This window comes from Pteronotus mesoamericanus, unplaced genomic scaffold, assembly GCF_021234165.1.
Source record: "Pteronotus mesoamericanus isolate MK-2021 breed Mesoamerican mustached bat unplaced genomic scaffold, CSHL_Meso_final contig_181, whole genome shotgun sequence".
In the NCBI taxonomy this organism is placed as follows: Eukaryota; Metazoa; Chordata; class Mammalia; order Chiroptera; family Mormoopidae; genus Pteronotus; species Pteronotus mesoamericanus.
In genome coordinates, this window is record NW_026555077.1 from 3,796,352 (window position 1) to 3,819,337 (window position 22,986).

The following is a 22,986-nucleotide window of genomic DNA, read 5'->3' on the forward strand; positions in this document are numbered from 1 at the left end:
ACCTAAATGGAGTTTCTCATGTCTTTTCCCACCATTTTATTTCCCCTGCCACTGCTCTAATTTTCCATCCCTCATTACCTCTGTCCTAGCCAGCTGGGATAGCCTTCTAAGTAGTTGTTGCCTACCCTTAGTTTGTCCCTCCTCAAAGCATCTTAAATGCCCACGTTTGATTATAACTTATAATAGTCACCTTTAGAAAACTAAACAAAGCCTCCTTTGGTTTACCATCACCTAACAAACACACTAGACTTCTCAGCTTCGTATCTGAGGCAGTCCATCAACTTATCATTTGCGTATCTACCCTTTTCTCTGTGCCCCAGTAAGACACAATGCTATGTGGTTAGGAAAAACCCCATGCTTTTTTGCCTCTTTGCTCTGATTCTTCCACCTAAAAGCTCCTCTCACGCATCTTTATTGATTAAAACTCATGCATTTTTATCAAGCTCAGTTTCAAATACATCTCTGCTTTCTCCCACCCCAATCAGATGCAGTTGCTCCTTCTGTCCTCTAATTCCATAGCAACACATTTAAGGGTGTGTTCTTATGCTGCTTGGAGTGCACTTTTTTCATACTCTTATTGTTAGTTGTTTTTTTTGTTTAATCCTCACCCAAGGATATGTTCACTGATTCTGAGAGAGAGAGAGAGAGAGAGAGAGAGAGAGAGAGAGAGAGAGAGAGAGAGAGAGGAGCAGTGATATGAGAAAGAAACATCAATCAGCCACCTCTGGCATATGCTCTGACCGAGGATTGAACCCACAACCCAGTCATGTGCCCAACTGGGGATCAAACCAACAACATTTTGGTGCACAGGACAATGTTCCAATCACCTGAGCCACCAGGCCAGGGCTGTTAGCTTTTTAAATCCTACTTGTACCTATCCTGTAGGACACATTTAAGTTTCCTGCATGTAGAGGGTGCTAGGTAAACACACGGGATAATGATTGATAACGAGACTTTGTCTATAAGAATGCAAAAATTGTGTGAAGGACCTAGGATACAGAGATCGGTATGACATACCATATCCCAGCTCTCCAGGAATTCACAGTTACATGGAGGAAAGGTCACATAAATAATTATACAATGAAAAACCTACGACAGAAGTGCCTTCAAGGTGTGGAAGTGGCGGGATTTTTTACCTCTAATAGGACAGATGTGTTGGGGGCGAAGAGATGATGGCGGAGGGGTAATGGCACAGATAGCAAGGGCTTCCTATAGTGGGGAATGCCTCTTCTGGGTTTTGCAAACTGAGTAAGAGTTGTCAAGGAGGATAGGTAAGAAAGGGTAGGAATGGCATGGAAAGATAATCTAAAAAAGATGCCCTGCTTGCTCTCAGAGCCTCAGCACACTAAGGTAACCTAGTCACCAAATAATTATTTTCTGTCTCCAAATAAAAATAATCCTAAATCACAGCATCCTTTGATACCTTTGAAAGAGAAAGGGAGAGGAATAAAGAAACTTCTGTAACTGCTTTTGGTTGAAAGTCATTCGTTCATTTTCCTTTTCTCTTTTTTTCAAATGTTTTACAGAGAAAGTCTGTGGTTGCAGTGAGCTTCGTAGCAGCGTTTCTCTTCCTGCTGATTGTGCGCCTTGTAAATGAACTGAATTTCCCATTGTTACTCAACTGCTTTGGACAACCTGGTACAAAATGGATACCATTCTCCTATACCTTCAGGCGGCCTCTTCGAACTCACTATGGATACATAAACGTGAGGACGCAGGAGGTAAGGCCTCTGAGGGTTACCTAGGCTTCAAGGGTATCCATGGCAACTGTTTTTCTTTAGGAAGAAGATGACCTCCAGTCACTGAACTTACTCTCTTTGCCCCACCAAGCTTCTCTATGTCCCTGACATTTTCTGTTATCTCAGTCTTAGACCTTTATTGACATGTGTTCAAGTCTGATGTCTTTTGTACATCAAATCTGATTCACTGGCTTCATGTGGAGTTGAGGAAGCGATTATTTGTTTTCCTAGTGCTTTGTTGCATAGCATACATATCTTTCCATTTATTAACTCTGATCAGCAGTTACCAGCTAGAGAACTGGCTGGCTTTATTTCCTGGAGGTCAGCTGGTTGGGGACAGCTCTTTGTAAAATTGCAGAAAAGCATTTATACCTATTAGAATGCTCTAATTCTTAGACCTGGAGCTAGAAAGGCCAAACTGATTTTAAAATTCTTCAGTGGCTGCAGAGATAATGGAACTTAAAGAATTTCCAAATTTAAAATAATTGAAATCCTATAATCACAGAACCTCTAAATATTTGTAGCCAATTGATGGTACAGAAGAGAATGGAGGCATATTGACAACTAGAAAGTGCATATTATGATAGCACTTTTGCAAGCAAAGGTTTATATCGCAGAGTGAAGGAAAAAATAATGAACCTCACACAGTGTATGAAGTATATAGAAGTAGTTAATAAAAGTGTTTTCACTGTTTGTTATGCAATGGAATGAATGTGAGGTTAATATTCATAGAGGCCAAGTCCAGGCCTATTTGAAGTTGTTGGTAACAAAGTTACAAGCTGTCAGTGTGCCTACATCAGTGAGAGTTTTGAATCAGATCCCAGTGAAGAGTCATTTTGTAAAGATACTAGAGAAGAGAGAACACAGAACGCTACCCCTGTGCGTTATTGTTAGTGTCGGGAGGGGTGTTGAAAGGCTGCTTGGGTCATCCCCTCCTGCAGGCAGCATTATACCCAGGTCTTTGCATCTGGTTAATTTGATTCTTGGAAAATGATTTCTGTATCTGCAGGATTTACAGACTTTTTATTAGACCTTTCTAGTTAAAAAGAAAAAGGCACTATTAATAACATATAAATTCTTAGGAGCCTTACTTGATGTTTATCCTTTAATTGGCTTTAGATTATTTTTTTAAAGGGCCCATTACTTGAATTTGTTGCATGTCCTAATAAATTGATTACTTGTATAAAAATTATCTCGGAGGATAGTTTGTCTCACTCTCATGTTTTGTTACTTTTATTTCTGGCTGTCATTTAATATTCCGTAACTCTACTGGGCCGTGTTAATCACTTCACAAGTGCCTGTCACAGGCAGAAAATGAAACACCGACTGAAGTGTTTCACAAATTACTCTCACGAGGGAAATCCCACCAAAAATCAAGGACTCCTTCATTTGTTTAAATATTAATGAATTGGATTTTGGAGTGTTAATGGAAAAACTGACCTAGGGAGGCTGTTATTAAATAGTCATATTAACCAAGCTACTTTACATATTCCTTTGGTATAGTTTTTAATACAGCGACTTTACTACAGGATATTGGTCATTATTTTGATCCTGCAGAGGCTGCTTCCTGGGAGGAACCATGAGTACTGGAAAGAGGTGTTTGTTTTTTGTTTTTTTTTAGGCTTTAAAGCCACACAGGCATGGTTTGAGTGAAAGTAGGGATAGCAATATTAACTAGCAAATTATTATGAGGATCAGATAAAGCAAGGTGCATGAGGCACCATGTTTCAAACATGCTCAATGAATGAGTTTCTTCTCCTGTACTTGTCAGTTATGACTTGAAGTGCTCAGTATGAATTACACTAAAATACCAAAGTCCAGAATAACAGACTTTGTATTTAAAATTTAAAGAATCCAGAGTCAGGGCAGTAAACTTACATAGAAGTTCACAATGTCATTAAAAATTAGGGTTTTACAATCTAAAACCACAATGAGAAGAGGAGAAAAAGCACAAGGAGGTATCACTGCACACCAAATGCCAGACTGGCAAAAAATTAAGAATCCGACAATAGCAAGTGTTGGTGAGGATGTGGAACAATAGGAACTCTTAAATACTGGTGGGTGGAGTATAAACTAGAACAACCATTTTGGAAAAAACAGCTTCCTGTTTTTGTGTAAAGTTGAAGATCTACATATCGCATGCCCAGCATTTCCCGTCATCGATACATTCACTCAGACACACCCAGGAGCAGAGGCGCTGGCGGGCACAGGCGGCAGCTACGGCAGCCTTGTTCATAATCCCCAGAGCCTGGGAGCAGCCCAAATGTCCATCAGGGGGCGAGCGGGTTAAAATTGAGTTATGTGTACGGGAACACCGTACAGCAATACAAAGGAAGGAACTGACGATATATAGGGCAACATGTATAAATCTTACGCAAACATCATTTTGAGCAAGAGATGCAAAAATAAAAAGATACGCACAATGCGATTCCATTTATAAATTGCAGGAAGCGGCAAAACAAAATAATGTTGCTTGGGGGCATCTATAAGAGGTAAAACTAAAAAACAATTGAAAAAATAAAGAAATTGTTATCATGAAAGTAAGAAGAGAAGTTACTCTGAGAGAAATACTTGGTTTGTAAGCGGTGTGGGTTCCTGTGATATCAGCAAATATCCTCTGTTTTGATCCAGTTGGAAGTTACATGGGTGTTCACATTCTAAACATTTTTAAGTATATATTTTATGTTGTACTCACTTTTCTGCATGTCTATTTTATAATATAAAATTAGAAATATGTTTTGAGCCTAGGAGGATATTTATTGATCAGGAATCACACAAAGCATTTCACCTAATTTAATAGCAAGAAATAACTAAAAAGAAGCAGTAAGGCATGAAGCTAGCTAAAACAAATTAGAAATATTTGAACTATGCATTTCATCATATGCAAGGACTAGCAGATGTACAGGTAACTCACTCTAGTCTATGAATGATAGCGAGGCCCCATATTGTAATAGGAGTGAAGGTGACAAGCAGAAAGTTTTGCATGGGAGTTGAAAAACAACATAACACCTACAGAAAATGAAGGCTTTTGCTCCAGTTCTAGGCTAAATTGACAGGATAGCAGATTTGGGGAGCTCTCTACTTCCCTCCTCTTTGATTTTATTTTTCCTTCTCCTAATCCACCCCCCTGCTTTGGTCTTCACCAAGTAATAGCTTCAGGTGCAATCCTTCCCAGAGATAGCTGCATTAAGTAAGATTCAGGAGGAAAATATTTTCAAGAGCCAAAGTAATATAGCTAATATGGTAGGTGGTGGATTTTATGTTCTGGGGCAAAGAGCTTCAATAGTGACCTTCTAACCTTGCTCCAAAGGCGGCTACCCGCTCATATGTCCCTGTTCACCCTATTCGTAGCTGGAGAAGGGTCAATAGCCTTGTCTGAGCCGAGTCAAGCGAACACCAGGCTGACCTATTTATTTTAAGGTCTTTGTTCATGAGGTTTTCTCAGAAGTTTTTCAGAAGAAAGCACAGGCTTGATAGAAACCGGCAGACTTGCAAGAAATTTTGTAAACATGTAGACATGCCTGCAGTGATTTCCAGATCTAGAGTATCTGCAAACACAGTCATTGTTGATGATAGTTTTACTGGCTGATGCTTCGTCTGGACCAGACACTGCTGTCACTAGACAAAGATTTCATGAGTGGAAACGTTTGTAAGGAAAAAAATGTCTCTGCACTGCTGTCAAATACAAGGTGGGGGTGGAGATGGGGGTGCTGAATTAGGTTGCAGATTTAGTAGATGCCGTAGAGAGCTGGGTTGCTTGGGTGCAAAATCTGATTCTATGGTTATCTTTGAAAAAAATGAGATGAGTGCTGGCCCTTTGGCTTGGCCCAAGTGGAAGCGCAGGCAATCTCACGGATCTGTGACAGTCTGCCCCGAAGGCCTCGCGCATAGTGCATCAGACCCAGTTCAGGCTCCGCTTCATTTTGTCAATTCCCCCAGTTTTTGAATGACCTGTTCCCAAGGGAAATACAAGAAGTAAAAATATAAGAAACGCAGAAAAGACAAACATGGGAACTTGTTTGTATTTCACATTGCTACAGTATTTTTTCTCCTGGTCCACACCCATAAAAAGGAATATGTTGTATAAATTATGAGGACTATGCTAGAGGAGTTAGAATGAAAAAAGTTAAAATACTTCTCCCTCTCTGTAATGACAACTTAAATGCAACGTGGTGGGTGATTGGCTCCCAGGCTTTGCCCTCTTTCCCTTTCTTAACCAGTGTGGGTGAAGGCCCTTGTATCTGGGGGAGGGGAAGTCTTGAGAATCAGGGAAGCAACACGAGTGCCAGCTAATGGGGTGAAGGCTGAAATCCTGAATTTTTCTGGTCACAGAATCCAGAATTCCTCATCAATACTATGTTTGAGCTGACAACAACTGTGAGGTAGCGTCTGTACAAAGTTTGGACCAGGAGTGACTTATTTTGCAACAGGGTTTGTACTTCCCTTTGCTCCCCACCCCTGGTAATTTCCTGACCCACTAGCTGCTCAGACTTGACCTGCCAAGTTAGTGCCACATGAATAATGCCACCCCTCCAATTATATAGGACTAAATTTGGGGGACCCCCACCTGTAACATTAAGGCAGAGTTATTGCATTATTGACTGGTCTTGGGCATAGTAAAAAGCATAACCTATATGTGTTTGGAAAAAAAAAAATCTCTGCTTAGCAATACCCTGTGAATTCTGCTTTCTCCTTAACACAAATGTTAATGTTTCGTTTTAAAATAATTAATTGTAGCAGATAGAGAATGTATATAAACTACTAAAGTACTTCACGACTTTGTTCAAGGTAATCATTGCTTCCCCCTGTTGTGATGATGGCAATTTTTGAAGAAAAAGGAGGAAATTAACTTCAGGTTAGATTTTGTTTGTAGGTTTCAGATCCTGGAATCAGTCATCCTGCCTGTTGTTTTTGTTGTTGCTGTTGTTGGGTGACCTGGTGTGAAGACATCGCTCAGAGCAAGTAACCTGCAACTTATTTGCATTTACCAGGAGATAAGCGCTGATACTCCGTAGAATGCCACATGCAGATCTTCCTGATTATCAGCTGGGATGACAGATGTCTCCCTCAGATCTGATAAGAGAGCCTTAACAAGCTGGAGATGGGGAGGTTTTCTGGTATTTGGGGAAGAGTGACCTTTCAGATGGTCTTTAAATGCGCTAAGTGAAGAAGCACGAGATTTCTAGAACATAGCAATCAAATTGCAGGGCTGTGTATTGATTTGCTTAATAATTTAATGAGGCCAAAACACACCTCTTTAAAAAAAAAGGAGAACATTTTAAAGTAGATGAAATAAGAGTACTTAAGATCAGTTGCTGTGACAGACAGGCCACACAAGCCTAATTAAAGATGTGCACAACATATTGATGTTACAATAGAATTTCCCAAATTGTGGTTATAGCCACAATTAAGGAATGGAGCTGACATGCTTGGCAACAAAAGCACACAATCCACACATTCAAATAAATGTCCACATATAATTAAAGCTGACATGAATGGGTTTTTTATATTTGGGAATTCAGGCTTTGGATTTTACATAAGTATATTGAGAACAATTATATGCAAATATGTTTCAGAAGTTTAAAATTCATCAGTGTAATTGTTAATTAAAAGCTGAATATTCGCATTTGTATAATCGTAAAGCAAAAGAAATTTCAACTGTTAAATTGTTATAGAAAAGGAAACAACTAAATTTACATATAATAAAGATTACTTACTTGGCATGTGCATATTGGATTAATCATTTGTAAGACAGTTTATCTTTTTCCTAAGTATGAGAGCCTGTATTTGCTGAGTGGGGGAGAGATTGTGTTTCTTAGTCTGGTTGTGAAATAGCAACTTCCTGACAAGAGCCACTTCTTGACGCAGCCGGTGCCCTGGTGCCAGAGGAGAGGGGCAGACGTCACTGTGGGTTAAAACAATTTCAAAAACCGTTCGTGGGGGAGGCAAGACAGGTGTAGGAGAAGAATTTGGATGGGATAGCAAGAAGAGGAAAAATAAATTTGGACATTAGGAAAGGTTTAATTTTTCCTTGTTCCCTTCTAGGTTTTTGACTGGTCCAATAAGTAAACTGCCATAAGAAAGATTACCAAGAGAAAATCAGATTTGATTCCATGTAGGACCCCTACAAAAATATTAGACTCAAAAGGGAGCCATGTGATTGAGGCTTACATACTATCCTGAGCTAAGGAAAGGAGTAGGAATCTGGGGCTTCAAAGGAGAGGAAGGCAACTCACAGGAAAGTAAGAGCAGACATTTGGTATGATATACAAATGTTTCCCCTGCCATGCAGATAAGTTACTCAGAGGAAAAAGTTTTACCTCCGGTAATAGGTCCCTTCCTAGTAGGGGGCCTCCTTTCTAATGTAAATTTCCCTTACAAAAGGTAATGTGTGCTATGTTTCCAAAGTTTCTCCTGTGTCTGCAGCTCAAAAGAATCCTTCTGCCAAAAGGGCACATCTTGCAGTGGCACATTCTGCTACCCTTCCAGGAAAAGGGCAAAAGCCAAAGTTCAGAGTACAAGGGCCTGTCCATAAAGTATCCAGCCATGCATTGTGGAAAAAGAGAGACACTTACGGAAGAAGATATAAGATACAGGAAACATTGTACATAGGACAGTGATGCCTCAGTCCCCTTCAAAGTAGGCACCTTGGGACCTCTCACAGTTCTCCCCATGTCTCTTCCACTTTTCAAAACAATTGTGCAAAATTCTTTGTTGGAATCACCATTAGCTGCCCCATTGTATTTTCCTGAATCTTGTTGACAGTCTGAAATCTCTTCTCTTTCAAAGATGATTTTAGTTTTGGGAAAAGCTGGGAGTTGTAAGGCACCAAATCTGGCCTCTGAAGGGCTGAGTCACCTGAGTGATTTGATGTTTTGCCAAAAAATTCTGCAGGAGATGTGATGCATGAGCGGGCACATTGTTGTGATGAATCTACTAATCACCAGTTGCCCATAGCTGTGGCCGTTTTCATCATAGAACATCTCTCAACTGACAACGTTGAGATAGTGCTCTTTATTAATTGTTTGGCCTGGAGGGGCATGCTCATTATGGGCAACACCTTCCCAATAAAAAAACACACTTAACATGGTCTTGACCTTGCAGCCACTTTGCCACACCTTCTTTGGGTGTGGGGAACCAGGCAACTTCCACTGGGATGGCTGGGCCTTCCAGTTTCAGATCATAGCTGCAGATCCACCATTCATCCCTAGTTATGACCTCCTTGAAGAAATGTTCATTGGTAGTGGTTTGAATCAAGTTATTAGCAACTGCAGCACAATGCTCCTTCTGTTCTGGTAGCAGAAGCCACAGAACAAATTTTGCCATGTCACGTTTCTTGACAAGATCCTGTGTCAAAATCTCGAACACAGTAGTTTTGGAATCCCCAGATTGGCTTCTAGTTCATGTACTGTCAGTTGCCAATCTTTGTTGATTGCAGCCTCTACAGGTTCAACATTCTGGGGCATTGTGCTTATTGCAGGCCTTCCAGAACATAGATCACTTTCAACAGATTCTTGACAATCTTTGAAGCACTTTTGCCACACTTTTATTTGCACTGCCCTCACTGAATCATCCCTGAAATCCTTCTGATTCATCCAAATAGTTTCCAAGGAGGAATGCTCAAGCTTAATGCAAAATTTGATTCAGCTTTGTTGCTCTACTTGTTTAGTCACTTTGAATGCACAGCCACACAGCACACATGCTCACTCAACAGTGTCTACAACCCCCATGACTAGTACAGTGAAGTCATCATTGTTCACACGTGCACATTCCAGTCCACTCTCCTTGGCTGCCAGGTTTCATCAGTGTCACGCAAACTGCTCTCATTATATTAACAATAGCTGGACTTTTTCCAGTTAAACCTTACATACACTGTCCCTTTTCCTTCTGCTCCTACCACTCCCAGCAGGCCAAGGGTACTACACCAAAGGCAGTAAATCCCTGTCCTCAATGGCGGACACCACTGCCTGACACTCCATTGATTCATTTCTTGCCTCTCTCTGGTTCCATTACACTTCAATCTAATCCCTGGGCCCCTCATTTTGTTTGGCTGGTTATGCAGTCTTGGAGAGCTCTTACCTTGGTGTTGCTGACCTGAAAGCTACATAGGAGGTGAGGCCATTTGTAATGCTTCCCTCTGTGTACCCAACATGGAAGTGGCACCCCGTGCCCAAGGGGCCCTGACACACTGCCACGTGTCCACATGATTCTATGTCTTTTCAGAGAAGGAAAGCAGACACATTTAGGGGCAATAAATAAGCCAATCTGACTGAAATGCAACTTACTCTGGGATATGAAGGATAGAATAGAATTGCTGGATAGGGAAACACCACACTCATACTTGAAAAACAATAATACATATAATATATATCCATATCCATGAACCAGTGTATATAAATATACAGATAATACGTCCATATATACATTCAAGCAATATATACATACACACATGCTCACAGAACAATTTATACTTTCTTAAATATAAACATACGTAAATGATATACCTACATACTACATTACATAATAAAATAGTATATATGATCAACCAGTTAGATATATACAGTGTATCTTGTGCTCGCCTATACTCCACCACCCCTTTATTACAGAAACAATCGCTACCCTCCTGGCCACAGGAATTCAGGCTACTAATTGGCCAAATAAGTGATAGGTCAAGAGGTAGATACGTGGTGCAAGAGAAACCATTCTGAACCTTTCCCAGAATTTATTCTAAGTAATGCTATGGGAAAGACCCTCTTTTCTTGGTGGTAGACTGTTGAGATGTGGTTCTCTGGGTGTCAGTGGCTGTGGTCCCTGGAGAGAATGAGACCAAGACACTGAGAAAGATGCTAAGCAGTTGCAGAGCTAAAGCGAGGGCCTGGGCAATTCTCTAGTGCCGAGCCCAGCCATTCTCGAAGCCAGTCTGCCCCTCCCCCATGGTCTGGGTATATAAGCCAGTGAATCCTTCCTTTTCACGTCAGCTGGTTTGAATTATGTTTTGGTCACTTGTCACCAGAAGAGTACTAATTCATATGCACATTATACATTACAGTTATTTCGTAACAGTAATCACCAAACATTCTGAAACTCATCTTTAGACGAGGTGCTGCCATGTCTAAAGAGAAGAATCATCTTTCCAAATCCATACTTGAAACCTGCTGGGAGGCCGAGCGTCGACGTGACATCCACCAGTCCATCTGTCAGCCTCAGTGTCCACGGGATGCATGCTTTTTATCTTCCTGTAGAGGGACGCATAGTCAGGAAACCAGCTTATCTTTTGAAAAAGGAAAGTAAAGGTCTCAATTTTCCAAGGTCATAAAGCCAGAAAATGGCTGGACAAGACTGATAACTACTGAATTTCTAATCTTACCCAACTGATAAATCACATACTTTTTAAATTTTAATTTTTCAGAAGAAATCTTCCCCATTGCTATGAGGCATCATATGTCAAAATAGATTGTTTTCACTTTACAAATCACATTTGTTATTGGTGAAAGATCCATTATCATAGTTTTGAATGTATTAATTTGTTCCCCAGGAAGATATAAGGGGATTTTATTCATTACGGAACCTTAGGTAGAAAAATACTGATTTACCAACTGTCATGTTAACACACATGAAAGAGCCTGTTAGAAATCCAAAAATCAAATTACTTCATTTGAGATAAATAAAGTAAAACAAAACAGAGCACCTACCAAAGAACACCCTGACTTGGGAGTTGAAGCAAGAGGATAGAACTAGTCCCCCACCCTGCACTCATAGTCAGAGTTTTTGTTCAGCATTTCTAAAGTTCCAGTTCAATATCTTGACAGATAAGCTAGAACCAAAAAAAAAAAACACCCCCCAAAAACAAAAACAAAGAAATACTTGCCATCAAGTGGTAGGTAGCATCCACTGAGAATATTAGTCACCAAGTCCTTAGAGGTATTTTGTCTGTTCTAGATAATGAACTAAGGATTAGCAGTGAACCCCACTTTAAAGAAAAATTACAGTTGGGGTTCCCTAAGGAAGAGAACGAGGCAGACCTGCTTGCAGGTGTCCTGTAACGATACCAGTGTGAGAGCATCGACACTTTGGCATAGCAGATTCATCCTGTTGGTGTTAAGAATAGCGAACATTCAAGTAACTTGAATTAAACAATTGTATTAAATGTGTGGGAGATAATTGGTCACCAAGTAGATGGCGTCATACTGTGATTTCTCATTTTCAAGGGTAAGCTTACAAAGGCTTACTTGTAAGAGAAAAATATTCATTAAAGAATTTTTACCTCATATTAGCTGTGAGCTCCTATATCAAATGTTATTCCACAAGGCTTTGAAAATGGTATGCTTGGTTAATTGAGTAATCTGGCTTATAGAAATGTTTTAAGTAGTCTTAAGTAGGAAAAGGAAAATGAAATTAAGAGTTCCGGTATGGCAATATAGTGGTCTAAGATAACCTGACAATTCTCCTGCTATATAACACCAGGACATGCTGGATAAAATAGGATATATGATTTAAAGTCCAGTTAGTTGACCTTATCAGAAACAAGGGAAATCTTCAGGCATTAGAAACTGAGAAGGTATGGAAAGAGAAGTAAGCAAGAAAGCTGATGGTGTGGTTTCCTGGGGGTTTATCAGTATCCGTAACCAAGGGGATGGGCAATATTAACCCTAAAAGACAAGAAGGCGAGGCCTGGGTTCAGTAAAGGCAGACAGTGAAATACATGCTCCAACCTCCCACCCCCAACCAATCAGACCTAAAGCTGGACTTTACAAGCTCTACCCTAATGAAAGAGGATGCTAGGAAAGAATCCGTGAAAACTGGCACAGAGAACAGATAAGGAAGCTTATGGATATCTTTGGTCTTTGGATAATGAAACTTATCCTTGGAAATTAAAAACACTAGATCTGTACCCTAGTGCTGAGTCTGAATTTTACTACTTGCGTTTTCTAGGAACCCTGCAAGCTGGGAAATCAACCAAAAGTTTGATCCCCAGCTAGTGATAAACTGGGGCTTAAAGGACTGAAATTTCTCTGGAGGGTGTTCCCACAACCCAAACACAAGAGATTCTTATAATGCACCATGAAAAATTATGAAGCACAAGGAAGGGTCGCTTTATTGTGGTTATTCTTGTGCTTTGCTATAAAAATGCTTTGCTCTTACTCTTTGGTTACAGTATGGTTCCCTGTACCCAGCTGTGATGTTTCCTTGTACACTGCACATCACATTTGCTCCATCGTTCTCTCCAGTAAAAGAATTCCAAATTCTAAAATGTAACTGATCCAAAGGATTTGGAATAAAGTATCATTGAGTGAACCTGTGTGGTTACACACTTCAAATGTTGTTATCTTTTTTGATCTTTACAGACTGCATATTATTTTACTGATTTAACTAATTTCTTAAAGCCCCAGATCAGTGACTGTATTCCAGTGACTTCAGTTGTCCTGTGAAGGGCAAAGGAAGAGACCAAAATCACCTTAGTCCACAAGTTGCATTAAGTTGTTTCATGCAGCGTGATTGTCAGTTTATCAAGTCAGAACGTTCATTGGGTCACACTTGTTGAATCTGCTACATGCTGGGCACTATGCTATTGTCTGCAATAGTAAAGAAGAAAATACTTTCTGTCTAAAGTACCGAACAATTTTTTACAATGTTAAATGACAATAAGCAAGATAGAGAAGTATATGTAGAGGTGTATGTGAACTCTAAATATAGTCATAGAAAGAAGGCTTGGGGACAATAGCTAAAGAAATTAGGTGTAGTGTTCTATGTCTGGGTGGTAAATTTTAGGTGACTTTTCCCTTAAACATATTTTCCAGTTTTCCTACAATGGGTATGAATTGCATTTATTACTAGAAAAACTACTAAAAGTAAGTACTTTATTTTTAAAACAGTACCTGTGAAAACTCCAGAGCTGTTTCCATCGCTAAAAAAAAAAAAAGAATTTAAAATGTCAAAATACATCTATTGTTTGGAGTGCTTTTATGTTCCCTTAGGCCTTCGACTGATTAGATAAGGCCCACCCACAGTATCGAGGATATTCTGCTTTACTGAAAGTCTAAAGTTAAATGTCAGTCACATCCAGAAAACAGCTTCACAGGCACATCCAGAATAATGTTTGACTAAATAATGGAGCCCTAGCCAACTTGACAAATAAATAACCACAACAGTGCATAAGGCTTTTAATGAACCACAGAACTTGAAAATTTGTCACAAATACTATATGGGTTTAGTAAAATTATCCTCTCATACTGTATATGAGGAAATAAAGACTAAGATGGGTTATACAACTCGCCCCAGGTCCCACTTGTTCAAAGTGGCAGGACTGAGCCTTGAAATCCCTGTTCAGAACCCCAGGTTTTAGTAATATGTTCAGAAAGAAGAGCAGCCAGTGTGTTGACACATTATTCTCCATGCTGGCTCTGCTTCCTTTGCTTCGGATTCGACTGCCTGTATCTCTCCTATGTGACTTAATCTTTATTGCTTTTGTTGAGTTGGATGATGATTATAAGAGTTTAGATTTTATTCACTGGCGTGAGCTGCTGAGCCAGTCGATTATCTTCTTGCAGCCCACATCTGGGCTGAGCACAACGGTCGCGCTCTCCTCCTGACTCCTGCTCTATGGCACTGCACCGACAGGCGTAACAACCGCAGCACTACCATTCTTGCTATCTTGCTGATGAATTGACCTCATATTTCTCTCTATACATTTTTCAAAAGATACAATGCTGTTTTTAGAGTTACTTAAGCCTTGATTCAAAAGCAGCACAGTTCATGACTGTGTTGCATCCCTGACTACACGGAGCCTTTAACTCTGTGTTCTTGAGCTCACCCTGTATGTGCGCTTTCAGACAGGATTTATTCAGGACAGCCTTTCCGAGTGAAAATGTTGACTATCCCAGATTAAAGAACTAGTGGGAAATGGGGATATGTTCTCTTGATTTTAAATTAGGTGGAAATTAACATTGTTTGCCAGAAAGCCAGTAAGGATGAAAATGAGGCAGAGTTTTAGGTGCTGAGCCATATGCCAAATAGCCCTTGTGTTTCCTCCTTGAACGTCTACTTCAGAGAAGCCAATGTGTCTTTGACATTTCTGAGAGCCACGTGATTATGATGTGACTCCAACTGCCCTCATCGTCTTCAGAATTTACTTATTTATTTAGTGCATGGGTCTGTGGGCAATTTGCTTATTTACTTCTCAAAGCTGGTATAATCATTGTAGTTCTCCTTTTCATTCAATAAGCCACTCTCCGGCTGTTGTTATTATCCCTGCTTAGAGTCTGGGAATGGAATCCCCTAATATGAGGCCATTCAGCCTTTCGGTGGGTGGAGTGCCGGTGTTTAAAACTCTTATGCTGACAAAAACATAGGAATCATGGCAACAGAATAATATTCACCATCTCAGCCACCTTGACATTTTCCTGCTACTAGGAAGCTTTCTTTTCTTTTTTGCTTTTAACACAGAAGAATGCATCTTAAACTCCGTAGGCTACATAATCATGCCCATGAGCTTTCTCTTTTCAGTGCATCTTGCCCTCATAAATAGTTTTCTCTGTAAGTGATGTTAAGTATGCAGAAAGCCAATTAGGAGATTTCACTTAGGATTCCTTCTTTTAACTGTGTCTCAAAACTTATGTGGTAAAACCGCTAGAAAAATACATGAGAAGAAGAATAATGAATTCTATATTGGTCCTTCAGTATCTCAACTTTACGCCTCAGTTGAAACTGGCAAGCTTCTTTCTGCTTTCTCTACATATAGAAAATCTACCCATTCCTCAAAGCCCTGTCCAAAGTCTATCTTCCTTATTGCTAATTTGCTAATTCTTCTTAGAAGTCACAGTTTGTTCTTATGAACTCTTTCAGCATTTTTTATGGTAACTAATAGTGCTAAACACTTGTATTATGCTTTGCAAAATTTATGGGCATTATTCCATTTAATAAATAATTCTGTGAATTTGATAATATCCTCCATTTTAATTTGAGAACATTAAACAAATAGAGCAAAGAGAGGTTAGAAAATTTGTTATATGCCACACAGCTGGCCTCTGTCTCCGCCATCAAATTCCTTTCTTTGCCAGGTATATCCTGTTGGTTTCAAATCATCATCATCTTGGCTAACCCTTCTCGAGGACTCCTCTTTGTCAGGTGTTCTTCTACATTTTTTAGATGCAGCAAAAGCAGAAGCTGTAATACCCAACACTTCCTTGCCGCATACTCAGTTTTCAAAGCAACTCTATGCCATAGGTACCCTTATTATCCTGGTGTTCACAAGTGAGTAATCCAAAATTTGGAGAAGTTAAGTAACTTATTCAAGGTCAAATAACCCTGGAAACTGCTGGGAGCATCACTGTCTTTCCATATCATAAATCTGGTGTCTACTCAGTGAAAATGTTACAAAAACTTTCAGTTGCCAGATACCACCTTTCAGTCACCATTGCTACAGAAAGATTGAGCTCCGTCTCCTGCTGCACTTCAAATATTTCAGGAGTGTGTTCCATTGGCAGAGTGTAAATAGCATTTGGGACCTTAGTGGCAAGAAAGTTTGGAAAATGTAGTTAGCTTTTCAGCCCTTGCTACACTGGATTGGGGAAGAAAGAGCACAGAAGATTGTAAAAATGGATGCTGAACACCAATAGATGATATCAGCATAACTATGAAAATAATGTGAGACTATTGGCCACTCCTTTTGAGTAAGAGCCTGTTAAGATGGGCTTCGAATACTTGGTCACTGAGCTGTGCAGTGGTTTCACCCTGCCAGTTGGGGGAGATGAACAACGACATAGTGTGGTGTTAGAAGGAAAGATCGCATGTTAATGAGCACTGGAATACTGGCCTGACAAAGGAGTGGGCATTTTCTATAGCTTCTGAGGAGAAGCTTATTCTATATTTAGTGGAAAATTAATCAGGCAAACAAATATCAAGAGAGCTACATCCAGATGCCTTCCGATTTGCAGTCACTCAGTAGATGTACAACTATCCAAATGCTTTCTTAATCCTTCAACTCTCGAAGTGCTGATTGAGCAGAACTTCTGCTCCCCCTTTCCTGCTCAAATGCTAATGCATTACTTCTTATCCAGAGCATCATTTCCTAAGTGCTTTGCAGCTCATTTATTTAAATACTGGATAAATTGACATCAATTCCTCATCTGACCAATTGGTTGCAGGTTCCCATTCTAGCATGAAAATGTCCATCATGTTATTTCCCAACTACCTCCAGCTGATTACAGTAGAGTTTGCTGTGATGAGTATCTGTCTCAGGTGGGCCTTTGCTTGAAAAAGTGTCCATACTCCTTTTGAGGAATAAATGTAAACATAGACGTTTATTTACCAGAAAGAGTAGTTACTTAAAAATGATTAGCTAATAATCACCCTACTTGTCAGTGTACTGGATCTCTTCCGCTTATTCCTCTTTTTGTGAAGGAACCTGCCTAGAGTATCTCATGGATTTTTCTCCCTCAAGTGTGCTTTCCTGAAGTTTCCTGCAAGATTGATTGGAACAAGAACAGATTTCAGTTCATGGCATCCTGCTAATCAGCTCAGATTTGTTAAAGTCATTAGTGTTGGAAATTTTCTTGTACTCACAATTTTCCTTATCCAGAGTTAATTCTGCAGCAGTGTATTAGTGCGCATAGGATATATTCCACCAACTCAGTGTTCTTAATGGAGCTTGCCCTGCTTAATGACAGAGGGATCCCCATAGGGAAAATAAGGCATTTGGTTCAGATGTTTTGTGGGAGCTGAACCTGCTAGAATGCTCTTCTGGGGGTTTCATCACTAATCTGTCAACAACTGGAGCCTGGATCCCATCAATTCCTCTTAGCTGAAGCCTTGCCATGTGGCATACTTTGTTTATCCAGTCATTTCCTTTTTCTCATTCTCTGATTCATGAAAGAGACATGACAACATTTGGAAACTTGAGACTCAGCCAATTGTTAGAGTAATTTCTTTATGTTGGTCCCCATAGTGTTCAGATTGAGATAAGGCACTTAACTTCACTGAGCTCTAAGTTGCCTTCTATAGAACAGTCAATATCACTTCCTTGGAAAGAGATAAGACCACGATGAGTCAGGTTTTCACCATGTTTAGGCTGTGCTATGTGTTTTAGAGCTAATGACATTCCTTGAGAGAGTGGATGAAGTGGATACAAGGTTAGAACTTGTGTTATCTATCAATCCATGTACAGTCTTTAAGACTATTGGGTCTACAGTCTCTGACATCTTCCCATCTCTCAGGTCGTCTCTCATGGCACCGACTCCCCATTGTGCCCAATGCTTTGCCCATACTGTATCAGTTTAAATTTCAAAATAACAATAAATTGTATACCTTTCTGAATTTTCTAGTGCTTGTCTCTCCCTTCATTTACGTGGTGAACTACTCATTCTAGGCCTTTTCTAATGACCTCCATTTTCTTTGTGTGCTTGTATTTCTAGTGTAACCTCTACCTATTTCCATCAGAGCACCTATTACCATTTATTCCCATTACTGTGTATAAAGGTGACTTTCTCTATAGACTGTGTGCTCCTCAAAGGTAGGATCTTTATATTTCAAGTCCTTTACATTTCCTTTTTTCGAACAGTGGTGCCTTTACTCAGAGAGAAGCACATCCAAAAATACTTTAATATGTGGGAATTTCAGTGTAGTTTGTATTTAAATCCTAACAGACACGCAAATTAGTTTGCCCAGAGATGTGGCTCTTCTTAATTATAATATATTCAGTAGGTGGGAATACTAAGCAAAATTTGCATTTTATAAAATCACAGGAAGGAAGACCAGTGATTGGAAGGTATGAAGGCAGATTTGATCTCAGTGTAAGTAATAACTTTCTGGGCATTAAAACTGTTCAAAATTGGAATGTACTATCTTATCAAATAATGAGCTCTCAATGACTGAAAGTATTTGTAATAAGACACACAGGGATGCTATTAAATATATATTCTTATATTGGTTTGGAATAGGTGCTTGCCAAGATCTTTTCTAATCTTAGATTCTATTTTTATCTTTTTACTTCAGTTCAGATATCATTAGCTTTTTATAATTGCCAATTATGGATTCAGTATCCATCAATTTATCTCAACCTTCATTTAAAATTTTTTATTAATCCAAGTCAATGAAAAAAATTCTCTTCTGCCTCACTCCCCAATGAATCCAGATGTCCTTGTTTATCCATATTTTCTTTCACTCCATGTTTATGTGTATCATGAAATTCCTAAGACTTTTATAAATATCTTTCAATTTGAGTCGACCGTTACTCGCATGATAGGCCAGATGCAGTAGGAGATACAAAGGAGACATGATACTGGTTGTGGTAGCTAACATTTGTCAAGTGCTTCCTGGCATACAGGGAGATTAATTAATTTGCCCAACATTATAGGGCTACTAGGTTGAAGAACCCAAGCAATCTGATCTAAAATCTGAACCCATTACCATTAAGCATTACTGACTCTTGGTGAATAAATTTAGTAAGATACTGTATCTTTTCAAAGATGACTTTACCTGGTAGAATTACATGTGTTTATTTTACAGTAGACAAGGTAGTTCTTGCTTTCACTCTTCCTAGAGATTCTCTCTTTCAAGCTTCTCTTTATTGTTGTTGCTTTACAGTGTTCTGGCAATGGCCAACTAAATCCATGTATATCTAATCTACACCATTTCTGATTTTCTAAACGTGTTATCCAAAAATATATCTTCAGTTTGAACTCGTAGGGATATGATTCTATTTCATATTATGTTAATTATCCTCCCCTAAGAACCCCCCATTCATATTTCACTTCTGTGAGAGCCACAATAGTATACAATAATCCAGTGACAAATTAACTTCTTCTGTAAGCATACCTGAGCCCTTGGAAAGCATAATTTAGAGAAGCAATGTTCAGATTTAACTTGTTTCAGCTTTACATGAAGGATTAGGTAAAATAGCAATTGCTAGGCCCCAACCTGAGGGTATCAGATTCATTTTCAAAAGTCTGCATTTGTAACATATTCCCAGTTAAAGCTGCTGGTTCTGGTCCTGGGACTATACTTTGGGAGGCTAAGCTTTTTAGAGGTTAGGCTGGATCGCAGATATCACAGGTGCACTTAGAAAGCTTCACAGGTGATTGTAATGCATCCCCAGGAGTTATACCTATTCATAATATTACTCTAAGTTTTTCAAAGTGCTTGAGCTGATACCATTCAATCCTCAACTGACTTTGTTTATTCTAGAACACTGTATTTTTCACTATTTGATAACATGTCTTCACGTATAGTACTTGCTTCAAAAGATCATCTGGGAATAGAACTCTTCCTGAAGCCTACCTCAGTAAAAACCAAGCATGTGATTAATTGTGGCTTTTAATATCTCCTTTGCCAATATATGTTTTCCAGTTATCATACATGGCCCAGCACTCAGTAGATGCTTAAGGAAGTTTTTTAAATGAAAGAATATTCGACTAGGCTAGATTGAATGAGCACATATCTCTAACCATGCCAGAATAACTTTTTTTCTGATAAAAATTATTAATTTCATTGATCCAAAAGAGCCGTGGCAAATTGTTGTCCTCTTCTTACTCTTTTCGGTTTTTACAAATTGGGCTCAGCCAACAGCGCCACAGCTGAATGGGCTGCATGGATTTTCATAAGGACTCCTATTTCTGGGAAGGATAATAAGCAATTCTGGAGGGCAGGGTCAGACTCTCAAAGCCTGCCTGACAGGAGGCAAAGATTAAAATGCAAAGGCAGGCCGAGGAGGCTGGAAGAAAGCTGCGATTCCTCACCGTGGATTTCTTCAGAGTGCCATTAGCTCACCAAGCAGAACACAGGGTAGATCGCATGTACATGAAGGAAGCAAGTTAGAGCTCAGTTCTCTTTGTTTTTTTGGCATCATTTCAATTATTTGTTGCAGTAATAGAACTTTGATCCAAAATATCTCTTATTTTTAAGTATTGTATTTCTTAGCCTTGTAAGACAGAGAACATTTCCTGTTTTTCCCTGACGATCGTCATGGACAGCCCTAAAATCTACTGTGTAGGTAAACCCGAAGGCAGCAGTATGGAGATCTGCAATTCTGAACAGTAGTGTTTTTTTCTGGTATAAACAGATCTCTTGTATCCTTTTCAGCAGGATACCATCGATCATGGACCTCAAACATCGGGCAGTTTACAACGCAGTCCTATTCTAATTTGATATTCACAAGAAATTAGTGAGATGGTCATTGGGATATTAACCCTATTATATAGGTGATGAAACTAAGTCACTACAAGTGTAAATGATTTGTTCAAAATAAAACAGCCAGTGTGTGGCGAGGGCCCTGACAGCTTCTCAGGTTTTCTCACCCCTGGCTTCATGCTGATTTGAGGCACTGCACTGCCCAGCGCCTCTGTGAGGAGGAGCTCCTTTTGTTCCCACTTGACTGATGAGAAAACTAGGAGGCAGGGGAAAGGAGTTGATCAAGGTCAAAGGCAAAGGTGAGAGCTGATTCTGGGACCAGATCTCCTGAATTGAGGCGGCAATGCATCCCATCTTTCCATACCAAACAGATCCCTTAGTTATTCCCCCTTCCCATTGGTCCACTGCACTGCACGCTTGCGAACAGCATCACATTAGCCAGTGGCCGGGGCTTCCCCCAGCTGAGCTAATGTGCTGCCAGAGTGCAGACCGGCAGGGCTCACTTCACAGGCCAAAGAGGACACATCTGCGTTTGCCTCTCTGATTATTCAAATCTGCTCACAGCTGGAGGGATGACAGGTCCACAGAGAGGCCACTTTCAGATCTCCAGACTCCCTTTCTGCCAGATCCATCCCCTCATCTTGCTTAAGCCGAGGACAGGCTGAACTCCCTTGGATGTGAAGCACAGTAATTCCCAAGGTCCCCAGGCACCCTCGGGCTGCTGTGTCAGCAACTGGCTGCTCGCCCGGGCTCTGCAGGGCTCTGGAGTCTGGAGCCTGCTGGCCCGGAGGCACGAGTGCTACCAGATGTGCATGCTAACAAACGGCAGGAGCTGCTGTGCCATTATAGTGGCGCAGAAATAAGTCGGGAAACTATCTCTCCCACTGGGTTTGGAATCAGTGTAACTGAGGCAGCAAACAAACTTCTCTTTGTGTGTGAGATGGAACTGGTGTACTTCCATTCAGGCTGGTTTTCTTCTTGGAATGAGACCATTGCGAGCTGTCTGAAGGGTCAATGAAGGGCCTGAAAGCAGGTTGTCTAGTGTTTGATCCCTAAAGTGTGGCCTAGAGGCCACGATCCCTTGGGTGCTGGTTAGAATTGTGGAATCCAGGAACCTGCCAAGACCTATGGAATCAAAATCTGCATTTTAACAAGAGCTGCAGAGGTTTTGCTTGCATGTTTGAGAAGCCCTGACCTAAGCAATACTCATGAGTCTGGGGAGGATCTTAGAGGCATGTGAGACACTCGGGGACTGTGACCCTCCCTCTGTACTTCTGTAGCATAACTTGGTCACATTAAATGGGGTGCTATAAATCCGCTGGTTCTGCGGATGGGGTGATATTAATCCTTCAGGTCTTTTCTGGCCTGGAGTGACATCTCCAAAGGGCTCTGTGAAGTGGTACTTGCCCAAGCAAGGAATTTGCAGCTGCAGGAGCACCACAGGCTTTGAACCACGTGGTCCTCTGTGGAGCAGCTACTTACTTCATCGCACCCTGCAGTCAGAAAAACCCACAGCTGCCCTGCGCAGGGGAGCTGCGCAGCTAATGGAGGAGCAGTGTACTGAAAATGATGTTGTGGCTATTAACATTTTTATGGGTGGACTGCTTTGCAAAGCTGAGGGAAAGTATTACTCTTCTAGGATTAATATATTTAACAAAAAGTCTGCCAGGAGAGGAGGCTTTTGCTGATAAATAGGATTTTGCTGTTGATTTATCTAGTAATGGAGACTTGAAATTACAGGAATCGATGTGTATGTGAAAGCCATTGTCATTTGGTTAATTATGTTTTGCCAGCATTATGGGGAAGCACTTTATGTTCGGGGCAGTCAAATGTATTTAAGCCAGGATCCTGTATTATAAGTGATTGGCTGAAATGTTGATAAAGGCAAAGACACCTATAAGTCCAGATTCCTGGACACTTTGATGCCTCCAGAGGCCTGAATCTCCCCCTCTCCCAGTACACTGGGGCAGTAGCATTTAGGTCTGTTTCCTCTAGTAGGGCGGTTTTTAACTGGGGTGATTTTGCACCATCCCATTTCTTCCATGGACCATTGGTGAATACCTGGAGACATTTTGGCTGCTGTGACAGGTAGGGAGGTGGTGTGGATAGAGGCCAGGGATGATGC

At 40.3% G+C, this 22,986-nt stretch overlaps 1 protein-coding gene across 1 annotated transcript in view; it reads left to right on the forward strand.

Annotated features, from left to right (window-relative positions):
* Positions 1-937: 937 nt before the first annotated feature.
* The window catches only part of ST6GALNAC3 (ST6 N-acetylgalactosaminide alpha-2,6-sialyltransferase 3), a 280,035-nt gene continuing 257,986 nt past the window's right edge, over positions 938-22,986 (forward strand). The window contains exons 1-2 of the mRNA XM_054566841.1: positions 938-1,006; positions 1,482-1,721. Of these exons, the coding sequence (XP_054422816.1) occupies positions 938-1,006; positions 1,482-1,721 (309 nt within the window). The remainder of the gene's footprint in view (positions 1,007-1,481; positions 1,722-22,986) is intronic.